The 12,613-nt window shown below is 37.4% G+C and overlaps 1 protein-coding gene across 1 annotated transcript in view; it reads right to left on the minus strand.

Annotated features, from left to right (window-relative positions):
• Nucleotides 1-24: 24 nt before the first annotated feature.
• The window catches only part of LOC107658195 (ganglioside-induced differentiation-associated protein 2-like), an 18,245-nt gene continuing 5,656 nt past the window's right edge, over nt 25-12,613 (minus strand). The window contains exons 8-14 of the mRNA XM_016446656.1: nt 7,892-8,018; nt 7,118-7,194; nt 5,850-5,926; nt 4,962-5,101; nt 3,357-3,411; nt 907-1,086; nt 25-33 (exon numbers count right to left, since the gene is read on the minus strand). Coding sequence (XP_016302142.1) covers nt 25-33; nt 907-1,086; nt 3,357-3,411; nt 4,962-5,101; nt 5,850-5,926; nt 7,118-7,194; nt 7,892-8,018 — 665 coding nt within the window. The remainder of the gene's footprint in view (nt 34-906; nt 1,087-3,356; nt 3,412-4,961; nt 5,102-5,849; nt 5,927-7,117; nt 7,195-7,891; nt 8,019-12,613) is intronic.

Genomic DNA, 12,613 nt, shown 5'->3' on the forward strand with positions numbered 1-12,613 from the left:
AAAAGTATTTGATGAACTTTGTATTCACTGATTCTTTGAAGAATAGAAAGTTTAGAAGAACAGCATTTGTTTGAAATAGAAAAGCATTTATGATATTATAAATATCACTTATAATTATTTGTTCACCTCACATTATACAGTGGGTATTAAAAGGAATCAACCCCCTTTAAAATAATCACATTTTGTTGCTTTGTAGCCTGAAATTAAGACTGATAATTTTTGTTTTATCCAGCTGTATTTACTCAGTGCAACTTATAACATCCAAGTGAAAGATATAACACCAACAAGTCAGGAAAAAAAACAATCACTGAGTTGGAAAAAGGATCACCCCCTTCTGTCAGTATTTTTGCTTTAATTACAGCCTTTAGTCTGTTGGGATGTCTCTGTCTCTACTAACTTTGCACATCTAGACTTTGCAATATTTGCCCACTCTTCTTTGTAGAACTGCTCAAGCTCAGTTAGATTTGATGGTGAGTGTCTGTGGACTGCAGTCTTCACGTCATTCCACAGATTTTCAACAGGGTTTAAGTCTGGGCTCTGACTAGGCCATGCAAGGACATTCACCTTTTTCTCCTTCAACCACTGTGTGCTCAGTTTCGCTGTGTGCTTTGGGTCATTGTCATGTTGGAAGGTAAACCTTCTTCCCATTGACAACTTTCTAGCAGAGGGCAGCAGATTTTCCTCAAGAATTTGACAGTATTTTGCACCATCCATTTTCCTTCTATCCTCACAAGTCCCTGCTGCAGAGAAACACCCCATAACAGGATATTACCACCTCCATGCTTTACTGTAGGAATGCTGTTATTTGGACGGTGAGCTGTATTGGATTTCCACATGACATATCGTTTGGTGTTGAAGCCAAATAATTCAATTTTAGTCTCATCTGCATTACATTTCCAAAGTAACCTTCCCAACACTGGTGGTAAAGGACTGAATACTCACCCGTGTGTCATACTCCAGGACGAAAGGAGGGATGTCGATCTGCTCAGGCAGGATGCAGGTGAAGAGCTGCTGGAGGTTCTCTATGTGATGGACTTTCTCTTTAAGGCCTGATACACTGAATGTTGTGAAGAACCATGTAGAGACCTTACAGGAATCGCAAATAAAAGCATTAGATTGACTGAGATGGCACTTTCCATGAAAAGGGTACAAAAATTGGTCTTGAAACAAAATTTATTTTGGTACAATATTATTATTTAGATTATTACATTTAAAAGTATTTGATGAACTTTGTATTCACTGATTCTTTGAAGAATAGAAAGTTTAGAAGAACAGCATTTGTTTGAAATAGAAAAGCATTTATGATATTATAAATATCACTTATAATTATTTGTTCACCTCACATTATACAGTGGGTATTAAAAGGAATCAACCCCCTTTAAAATAATCACATTTTGTTGCTTTGTAGCCTGAAATTAAGACTGATAATTTTTGTTTTATCCAGCTGTATTTACTCAGTGCAACTTATAACATCCAAGTGAAAGATATAACACCAACAAGTCAGGAAAAAAAACAATCACTGAGTTGGAAAAAGGATCACCCCCTTCTGTCAGTATTTTTGCTTTAATTACAGCCTTTAGTCTGTTGGGATGTCTCTGTCTCTACTAACTTTGCACATCTAGACTTTGCAATATTTGCCCACTCTTCTTTGTAGAACTGCTCAAGCTCAGTTAGATTTGATGGTGAGTGTCTGTGGACTGCAGTCTTCACGTCATTCCACAGATTTTCAACAGGGTTTAAGTCTGGGCTCTGACTAGGCCATGCAAGGACATTCACCTTTTTCTCCTTCAACCACTGTGTGCTCAGTTTCGCTGTGTGCTTTGGGTCATTGTCATGTTGGAAGGTAAACCTTCTTCCCATTGACAACTTTCTAGCAGAGGGCAGCAGATTTTCCTCAAGAATTTGACAGTATTTTGCACCATCCATTTTCCTTCTATCCTCACAAGTCCCTGCTGCAGAGAAACACCCCATAACAGGATATTACCACCTCCATGCTTTACTGTAGGAATGCTGTTATTTGAATGGTGAGCTGTATTGGATTTCCGCCAGACATATCGTTTGGTGTTGAGGCCAAATAATTCAATTTTAGTCTCATCTGCTTCAGAATTTTCAAGGTTTTGGCAAAGCTCAGTCGTGACTGAATGTGGCCATTCTTGAGGAATGGCTTTTTTCTTGCAACCCTCCCATACAAGCCACATTTGTGGAGAATTTGTGATATTGTTGTCACATGCACACAATTGTTTGTTTGGAGTGACGTCCTGATGCAGGGAGGGTCTGTGTTGTACCAAATACCTGCCACTTCTTAATAATAGACTTCACTGTGCTTCTAGGCATTTTTAACAGAGATCTTTTAACAGTGCTTTGCCAGCCATAGTTGATTATTCGCTTCAGTTGCACTACCAAGGACTGAAATACTCCAGTAAAGCTCTTTTCTAATCAAAATGACCACAGCTGATTACAGTTGAAAGTCAAAGGGGGAGGGGGATGATCCTTTTTCCAACTCAGTGATTCTGTTTTATTTTAATTTTTTTCAGACATGTTGGTGTTATACAGTATCTTTCACTTGGATGTTGTAAGTTGCACTGAGTAAATACAGCTGGATAAAATAAAACTGTGTCAGTCTTCATTGCAGACTGCAAAGCAATAAAATTTGATTATTTTAAAGGGGGGTGATTCTTTTCTATACCCATTGTAAATTAACTCAAATGTAACTCTACAAGAAAACAACGAACAATACTCCATTTTAAGGTAAATTTAAAATGGACAGCTACAAAATTGGTGAAGCTGCACTTGAATTAAGTGTTTTGTTGCTAAAGGCAAACTCTTAAGTTCCTAAAGCTGTTGTTTTTAGTCATTTTCAGCATTTACTCCAATGACTCAGCCCTGATGCTTGAACACATTTCACACCTGGGATTGTTACAATGCTCGAGCATTCTCTGACTGAAATGGACGCATTTTAAAATGAACAATTATCTGACACTTAATTGCCAGGGTTCCTCCACATTTGGAGTGCATAAAGCATAATTGTTGAATAATTTTGCAAATGAAAGCAAAGCCTGGCAGAGGCAACACGCTCTCACAAGTACTTCAATTACCTGAATAGGTTCTGTGAAACACTATGGAACACTTAGTGTGGAAACATCATGAATCTCAATGTGGTCTCAGACGCTTTTCAACATATTCTGTTACACAGACTCGCATACAGTCTTCTCTTAGTCAATGCGAAATGTGAAGCTGACCGCTGTGAATCAGACCATAGGTCCGTACAAACCGGAAAGAAAAGCTCAATATGAGATGAACATCTAGTGCTGCCTTTAATGGACTTACATCTGAGTTGATGAACTGATTACATTTACCTTGGTGCGGAACGTTGGATGAACGAAGTAGAAAGCCCTCAGGTTTTTCTTAAACCTGAAAACACAAAAGGAAAACATTGCGAGAAATGGTTTTTGAAACATTATCAACACATCCAAACAATTACTTATTACACAAATAGTGAATTCCTCTGGCGCACTTGGCTTAGAAAGGATCATTGCCTTAACACAAACAATAAACCCATTAGAAAGAGAGCTAAAGCGCATTTTTTAAGAACGAGCAAAAGTCAGTGAATCACATCCAGCAGGGCAGCCACGTCCAAGCCACAAACTGTTGTCCAAAACACACAGATGGATAGAGATCTGGACGGCTAGATGGTCAGAAGTTGAGGGGTGTTCGAAAAGCACAAGAGACGTGTCCGTCAACCTTTCCACTTTCACCCGATGGTCTCGGCCCGTCCTGTCCAAACCCATGAGCAGGGGTCATAGGGAGTGATAGCATCACTGGCTAACTCAGCTATAAACATGGCTGTGATTGCTAACAGAACCATTACAGAACCTCATCACTGTTGCTGAGGATTATGTCTGTAAAACATTTTCTTAAAGACAGATGCCTTTTGAGAATAAATAATAGTGATGATCTGCTGTGCTCTGCTGATACCTCATAACTTTGAGAGCCAGGCCAGTTTGACTCGTGTCATTTATTATGAGTCACGCTGATTTCCACGATGTACGGAAAGTGTGAGGGACTGGAGCTGGAGAGCATTTCTGCTTTTTATTTCAAGACTGAGGTTTCCTCTGCCTGCATGCTGAGAGTGTCCCCTGAATAAATGACGAATGCTTGACCTCACCATCACCTGCCACAGTTTTGACTTTTGACAAAGACTCAAACTCTTCCGCTAAGCCAGGAAAATAGCAATTATGAGGACTGTTCGATTAAAAGAACAATGTGTTTCTTAAAATACAATTACAATGTCATTCCATGGAGCTACATCTTACATACAGGTGTTTGTAGGCCACTGGTGGTGGTAGTTTGCTGTTTTTCTCAATTGGTTGGGTGAGAGGAGAACATCGAGACCTCAGATTCATCAGTGTTCTAACCTTGATAACCAGAAACCCCCTTCAAAATTTCCCAAAGTGCTCTGAAAAAAAAAGCAATACTACTTCACTGTCCTTAGAAGAATTACTCACCTCAGACACATTTGAGCACCAATTTAGAGCGATACTCTGGAGAAACAGCAGGTAAAACTGAGGAAACGTGACTTAGCAGTGTTTGAACAGTGCTTTCCGAGCTTGTCATAACCTACAAAATGGTCGAGCTTCTGTGTATAAATCTTCATGACATTCAAAGAACAGGAAGCCCAAGACATAGACATTCCCTTATGATAATCATGACATATGTGGTGTATTTGGGTTTGAGGAGACAGTACTGTTTGGCACAAGAAGCTCATAAAAATGAATAGTCACCAAGCCAGCATTTATACAAAACTGTGATTAGCTTTTCCATGTGAGTCTGGAGTTATGGTTTTAAAGAATACCTCAGCCAAGAACTGGGTCAAGTCATCTCAAAAACATTGTAAGGTCATAGAGAGCAGGGATTGTGGGTGGTTTGTAGTATCTCTGTAATGGAACAGAAATAAATCTTACTTGGCATCCACAATGTCAGAAAGCTTCTTGAGAAAGTCGGTGTCCAGGTGGTTGTGTTCACCGGTGAGTGTGTGGAAATACACCATCACATACTCCTTCACCGTGATATGGTCCATCACGTGGATGAAATACAGCAAAGCCTAACACACAAACACACACATTTACTTCGCTATCTAAAAAGGCACATTCCACAGACTTCTATTGTTTTTATATACAGCTAAAATGCCATGACCTAACATTAAAACCACATCCTACAACTAACCCTAACAGAAAACGTTCTGCATCTTTATAATTTTTACATTGTGGGGTTTTTTTAAACAAATGAGGACATGTTTAAGAGGACATTTTGTCATTTTTAACTCACTTCTCGGCACAAAGTTGTCCCCCAAATATGGTTAAGTAGGTACACACTATTACTACTAAGTAATAGTTCACTCAAAAAATGAAAATTCAGTCATCATTTACCATCTACATGACATTTCAAATTCTCTCTTGTGCTCCACAGAGGAAAGAAACCCACACAGGTATGATAAAAGTGTGAGTAAACAATGACAGGATTTTTAGTTTTGAGTGAACTAATCCATTAAATCAGTTTCTGATACAAATGCAAATCTCAAATAGAATTTTTAATATAAAAAATATTAATATAAAAGATTTACATCTAAATGGAAATCTTGAGCCAAACATTCTTTTAAAGAAAATTCTTCTTCATTTTTTTTTTTTATTTAGGTTAACCTTTCATTTCGTTAGGCAGCATTTAGTGCTAAATCTGACAAAATGTATGTAGCATTTGGTGCAACATAAGATATGCTCAATACAGGGCGATCAGTAAAATGGAGTTTATTGTCATACACAGAACATGATAAATGGAAGCATTTTCTCATTTACCTTCTCCATATCAATAATTGTAACTGGAATATTCCTGCCAACAACAACCATGACTGTCCTACCACACAAATCAACACCTGAAAATGAGAGAAAAAAATTGCATTGTGATAGAACTATATTATGGAAGGATGTTTTCTCACACCCACTGCAAAAGGTGCATAAGCCCCTAACCCCAATTCAGCCTCAAAGGTTGGGGAGATGGTTAGGAGGGAGACATTTCTCCAGTTTGCTTCCTCTGCTGGCAACATTCTCACATGCAGCAAATCTGGAGAAACACATTAGATATTTCAGCCTCATCCTGTTTAATGAACTCATCCTGCAGAACTGAGCTATGTGTGTGTGTGTATATATATATATATATGTTTTGCACTATGTTGTGAGAATCATCTGGATATGCATAGCCAGATGTTTTCATAGTCCATCCTCACGTGGCATAGCGAACATGCATGTTGAGGTTTACAGCTGGAGAAAGTCTACCCCCCTTTGGCCAAGTGAGTCAGTGTGACTCAGATATTCAGTTTTATGAAAAGTACTGCTCTGTGGCTTTCTGTAATATGATTAAAATTAGAAATTCAAGATTAAATTTAGCAGGACTAATAGCTTCTGGCAAACCTAATGTGTACAGTCTGTGGTAAAATGTCATGAGGTTTAGAACTCAGTAGGTCAGCTTGGACACTATCTGAGCTAAGAAACAAAAAAAGATGATGATTAATACTTAACAACCCCGAAACTGTTACTTTGGTGGTTATTTTTGTCCTGAAATTGTGAAACAAGAGAAATGGATTACAGAACCCCCTGATGTTGAGCTCAATGAGGCGGAATAAAGGTTTCCTGCCCAGAGTGCAAACACACAGATGGAGAGAACACAAAGTCCACATGTGCATAAAGATATACAGAGAAACAGCAATACAGAGAGAACGAGTGAACATGTACTGGAGAACATGTGTGAGATAAAACAGGCAAACATCAGACCATATCATACTACTAAAATAAAATCAACACACATGAACTAGGGCTGTAAAATTATTTAATATTTTAATCAAAGTAATTGATATACCAATTAATTAAATTATTCCTGAGTGTTTCATTTTGAGACTGTGTCAAAAGTAGTTTATTTTGATTAAATGAGTTAATTTATTAATGCTACGCAATTGATTGTTCTAAAGTATTATGTAAAATTGACAGCCTTACAATTAGAACATTTAAAATACAATTAATTGACATAAAACAATTAAAATACATAAACACTCAAAGAGACAAAGACTGACCGGTCTGATATAGTGCCTTTAACGCTGCTATGTCTGAAAGGTCCTCTGCTCGAGCTCTGCAAAGCCAGCGGTTATAGCTGTAAAGAAAGACACCAAATCTAAACGATTTGCACTGATGTAAAAACAATTTGGTATGAACCAGAATACTTAAAAAATATACGAACATATATACAAATAACATACACACAATCTCAGAGTACACAGTTCTATGGTATACTAAACAAATCTGTACTCAATAATAATGAATATGAATGAGATCATATATCTAAACATGGCTAAAAGCTGTTAGGATGCTATTGGTTACGCTACGTTTCCAGTGTCTCAAACATTTGCCATGATAACCAAGGTTTCACCACAGGTAGTACTGTAAAATTGTGGTGACTCATAAAAAATTAAAAAAATTAAAAAATTACACATAACAGGAAGGCCCTAAAGGCTTCTTACAAGGGGTGGGCAGCATAACCAATCTTATATTTGAGCAATTTTATGTCACAGCAACTTATGACAATACAAATGAAATGGTACCTCATATCTACACATACATACATATATATATATATATATATATAAATGACCAATGCAAAACAAAGGATACAAGTCTTCATAGCAAACAAATGATAAATCTGGTATGAGTACAAAAACAGTTGCTTCACATCAACATCACCCAATCCTATTTTGGCAGAAACTATCATGGTAAATTTTTGTAAGTGTCTTGGTTAAGAAACTTGGTAGTTGTAAAAGGTGAGAGTATAATAAGAAAACTAGACATCTTACTTCCTTTGGTGCTGTTTCTGCTGGGCTGCTTCAGACATTTGGCCCTGAAGGATGAGTTTACGCTGCTTATCCACATCCCCTTCCATACGAGCAAATGCATGACTTCCTACCAGCCCCAGGTCGGACTCTAGTGAGTCATCCGCAGAAAAATTTTATTAATATCACTATTATGTACTTAATAGGGTGTGTATTAGTGCACTATACAGAGATCTGGATATTACAAAAAAAGCAAAACCAATTGTGCTATAAAAGTTTGCTGAAGCACAAATGCTTTTGCTATGATAAACAGTAAAATATACTCTAGCACACTTGGAATGACTATTACCAGGTTCAATGAGCACTACAATGTGGTACATTCCACCAGGCCTGAACTCCCACCCTCAATCAGAGCTGGGAAAGCCAGTGGTGTGTGTGATGTACAGCCAGGCAAAGCGTAAAAATAATCCTTGTCTGTTATTCTTGTTTACATGTGTATGCCAAATCTCTATTACAGGCCAACCTTAGCCATATTTGAACAGACATGAAAAGAAAGTCCAGTCTGAACAACAAACAAAACTTTTCTGAGTTCCTCAGCTCAACCACATGGTACTGGTCATACTACAAAATTGTCAGCCAGAAATAAAAGAAACACCTTTGACAGAGAGGTAAAAACATTAACAGGTAAATAAGAGGATTACAGCCAAATACTCTGCTGCTAGCAAACCTAGGGTGAGACATCATCAGGACTCAATGAGACACAGATGTCTCCCGAAAGTTATCTTTGGTCAAAATCATTACAGCATGTTGAAGCAAAAATTGAGATTATGTTTTTGTAATGCAACATATGGTCCTTTTATGATCATCCTCACTGAACGGAGAGCACCAGTGCTTGCACTTTCTAGCAAGGCCTATGGCCTCAAACTAAAATTTATTTGGATTTCAGGAGCACTTCACCATAATGTGACATTAAACTTTGTGACAGACAAAGGTCTAATCAAAAAAGTAAATTGTAAACAATTAAATACAAATATATCTATAGCACAGCAAATGAAGGAAAGAAAATGTAAAGACGATAAATTAAATGGGCATTAAGGGAACTGGACAGAAAAAGAACAAATGGAGAAAGCAGATTAGGCAAGTGTGTGGTTTGAGGCATGCTTTGAGACCTCTACATGGCTTCATAGACTAATCCATAAGAGCCGGGCTGTATTAGTGAAGGCCTAGTCACCTGTTGTCTTTAATATTACTCTAAGAATGACAGGCAGACCTGCTTCACATGATGAAATGGCATTAATGAGGACAAGAGCTTGAAGAGATCAGCCAGATCAGTGACAGGGTGCAGCAGAGCCAGTTTACAAACATTAAAACATGTCCTCTAATGTCTTTCAGAAAGACTGCACAGGAACAAACACTTCTGATCCTCATAAAAAACCCTTAGTAGGGTTTTGGCTCAACCAATGATAGCAATAATAAGTAATAAAACATTTACACAATAAAACATAATAAAACAGATGTGACAAAGTTACATCATCTGCTTTAGCAAAGGCCCAACAACGAACCTTGTGGTATTCCATTACTAAGCATGTTAAGTAAAGGACTTAAGCATTGGGTCAGGGACCTGATCACACTGTTGGGTTTATTTTGCTATAATGACAAGGCTTACTGAACGTTACCCCCCCCTTTTATATGTATAATAAGGCTACTTAACTAAAAAAATTATGCATAAACGAAGAAAACGCAGAGTGATGAGAGAGACAGACACTAAACTAACATTGCTAAGTAGGTTGTCTGGGAAAACATTTAATAGTCATTTGTCTTTTTAACAGTCAATATACAAAAAAAAATGACTGCAGAAGATAAGTCAAGCACACGGATCAGGTTTTGTTAATCAAGTTTAAAACACTATAGACCAGTGTTTCTCAAACCTGGTCCTGGGCGCCCCCCAACACTGCACATTTTGTATGTCTCCCTTATCTGACACACCCATTTCAGGTCCTGGAGTTTTCTTTAATGAGCTAATGAGTTGAATCAGGTGTGTTTGATTAGGGAGACACACAAAATGTGCAGTACTGGGGGGCGCCCAGGACCAGGGTTAGAAAACACTGCTATAGACCTTTAAAAATATTTACTATGTTTGAAACCCAACCTGACCGAAACAGCAACATGGGCTCAACCAATGGTGTGGGTTTAGTGTTGAACAGAGGACCAATTTAAAGGGGTCATATGATGCGATTTCAATTTTTCCTTTCTCTTTGGAGTGTTACAAGCTGTTCGTGAATAGATAAGATCCCTAAAGTTGCAAAGACTAAAGTCTCAAACCCAAAGAGATATTCTTTATAAAAGTTAAGACTCGTCCACGCCTACTAAAACGCCTCGTTTAAACATGCCCCCACATACCTACGTCACGATGTGGGAAGGTTTGCATAACACCACCCAAATGTTCACGCAAAGAAAGAAGGTGTAACTTTGATTCTCGCTGTAGTATTGTTGTTGCCGCCGCCATGTCGTGAAGGCGCTGTGTGTTTCGTTGTGAAAGCGAAACTACTTTGTTTGGCCTTCCAAAAGAGGACTAGTGATTTCAGCAATGAATGAATGGCCGATGGCCCGGCGCACTGTTTTGTTTACTACACGCATACTAAAGCGCGGATGAGGTGTTTTCAGCTTCTGCCGTCTCACTATATGATGATATGAACACGAATGTCATCTCCAGCTTCTCTGAGAGTCACTTCATTAGCATTTACCGTTTCATTTGAGAAATCTACCGTCATATCTCCAGCTGCTCTGAGAGTCACTTCATTAGCATTTTACCATTTCATTACAAAAGATGTTAAATAAACATGTTAAGTAAACCTACTGTATCTGAAAAATTAGTTTAATTTGTTAATTAATTCTCTTTTGTATTTGTCTTGTCTTATTTTGATTTTTCAAAAATTATAAATTATATATATTATATATGAACAACTATCATGGTTATAAGTTGCTCCCTTTTCACTACTGTTAAAGGGATAGTTCACCCAAAAATGAAAATTGTCATTTATTCAAGTTTTTCCAAATTCAATCCTTGATTCAAATTTCTCATAAGCTTAATTGATTTGTTCTAAAGAGAGAAGAATTAATGACTATTTTTGTTTGGAGACTACATATAAAATAGCTACCAAAATAAATGTTGGTAACTGCAGTTTGATTAAAAGTAATGACTAAAAGTTGACAAAAATGCAATGACTTTTCGTCGACTAAAACTATGAAAGACTCAAATGACTAAAATGTGACTAAGACTATTAAGCATTTTCGTCTCAAGATGAAGACTAAATCAAAAATGCCTGTCAAAATTAACACTGCGTCGAGCCTGGCGTAGCATTGCGCCGGGTGTATGATAGGGCCCTTAATGTCTGGCTGACCAATGGCAGTTTGAATTTAATTTTTCATTAATTCCTTTTGATGACACTAGTGGCACAAAAAGTACACTTAACCGTTAACTTCATATTAACAAGGAAGTTTGGAAACTGTTGTGCCACTTTAGTATACTGTACACCAAAGTACATTTGGTTAAGTGATCATGTTTGCTCAGATTAGAGCTTGTTGTCATTCTCAATGGCTCAAGCAAACAACCAGAAGTGAGACTGATAAAGCAGATTATTGAATGACCTAACATGGAAAGAGTTTATTTATTAGTTCAGTTGGTAACAGACCTTGGGCTGCCATTCCATGTCCTGGATTAAAGCATTCAAAGACAGACAGGAAAGTTGACAAACAGGACCTGGCTTATGTGGTGTGTTTGAGTTGGATCAACAGCTCTAGTGAGACTTGATCACCTTAACACAGCTGGCTCACAGTCCACAGGATCTGGGTTTGAAATAATGGCAGCCAACAAATATACAAATTCAATCTCCCACTAACAAATAAATATACACATGTTCTCCGAGTGCTATGCCAAGCAAACTAGCCAAACATACACTCATTCTCATATAGGCATTCTCATTTTGACACTGGTGCCTACACACACACACACACACACTTGATTGTAGCTGTGTGGGTCTGTCTGAATGCAGAAGATTCTGCTGTAGTCAAAGCACTTGTTGTGGGACAAAGAGGTAGTGTCAGCTAATCTGAACTCATGAAACACCCACAACAGATCAAGATGAAAGGCCAGGGAGGAAGAGATGACTCTCGATCAGCTGCATGCTGCTCAATCATTATTCTATCACATTTCTGGAAGGCAATTATGTTTTTCATTCTGTAAATCAAATACATTACTAAAAATGCTTCTGTAAAAAAAAAAATCTCTTTTACATTACACAGTGTAAATACACGTCCTCCAGATGAATGTTCTCCAAACGTTTTGGCAAACAATTACTCCTACTGCTTGTTTGGTAGACTTAAGACATCTACACTACCATTCAAAAGTTTGAGGTCAGTAAGATTTGTTGTTGTTTTTGTTTTTTTTAATTGAAACAGATTAATACTTTTTTGAGCAAGGATGCATATAATTGATCAAAAGTGACAGTAAAGACTTTATTTATAATGTTACAAAAGATTTCTATTTAAAATAAATGCTGTTCTTTTGAACTTTTCATTCAAAGAATCCTGAAAAAAGGATCACAGCTTCCACAAAAATATTAAATGTTAATGTTAATATTAATGTTTTCAACATAAATATAAAATATAAATATAAAAAGGAATGGTTCTTAAAGTGCCCCTATTATGCCATTTCCAATATTGCCTTTCATGCAGTGTGTAATGTAG

Source organism: Sinocyclocheilus anshuiensis, unplaced genomic scaffold (genome assembly GCF_001515605.1).
Source record: "Sinocyclocheilus anshuiensis isolate Anshui unplaced genomic scaffold, SAMN03320099.WGS_v1.1 scaffold263, whole genome shotgun sequence".
NCBI classification, from domain to species: domain Eukaryota; kingdom Metazoa; phylum Chordata; class Actinopteri; order Cypriniformes; family Cyprinidae; genus Sinocyclocheilus; species Sinocyclocheilus anshuiensis.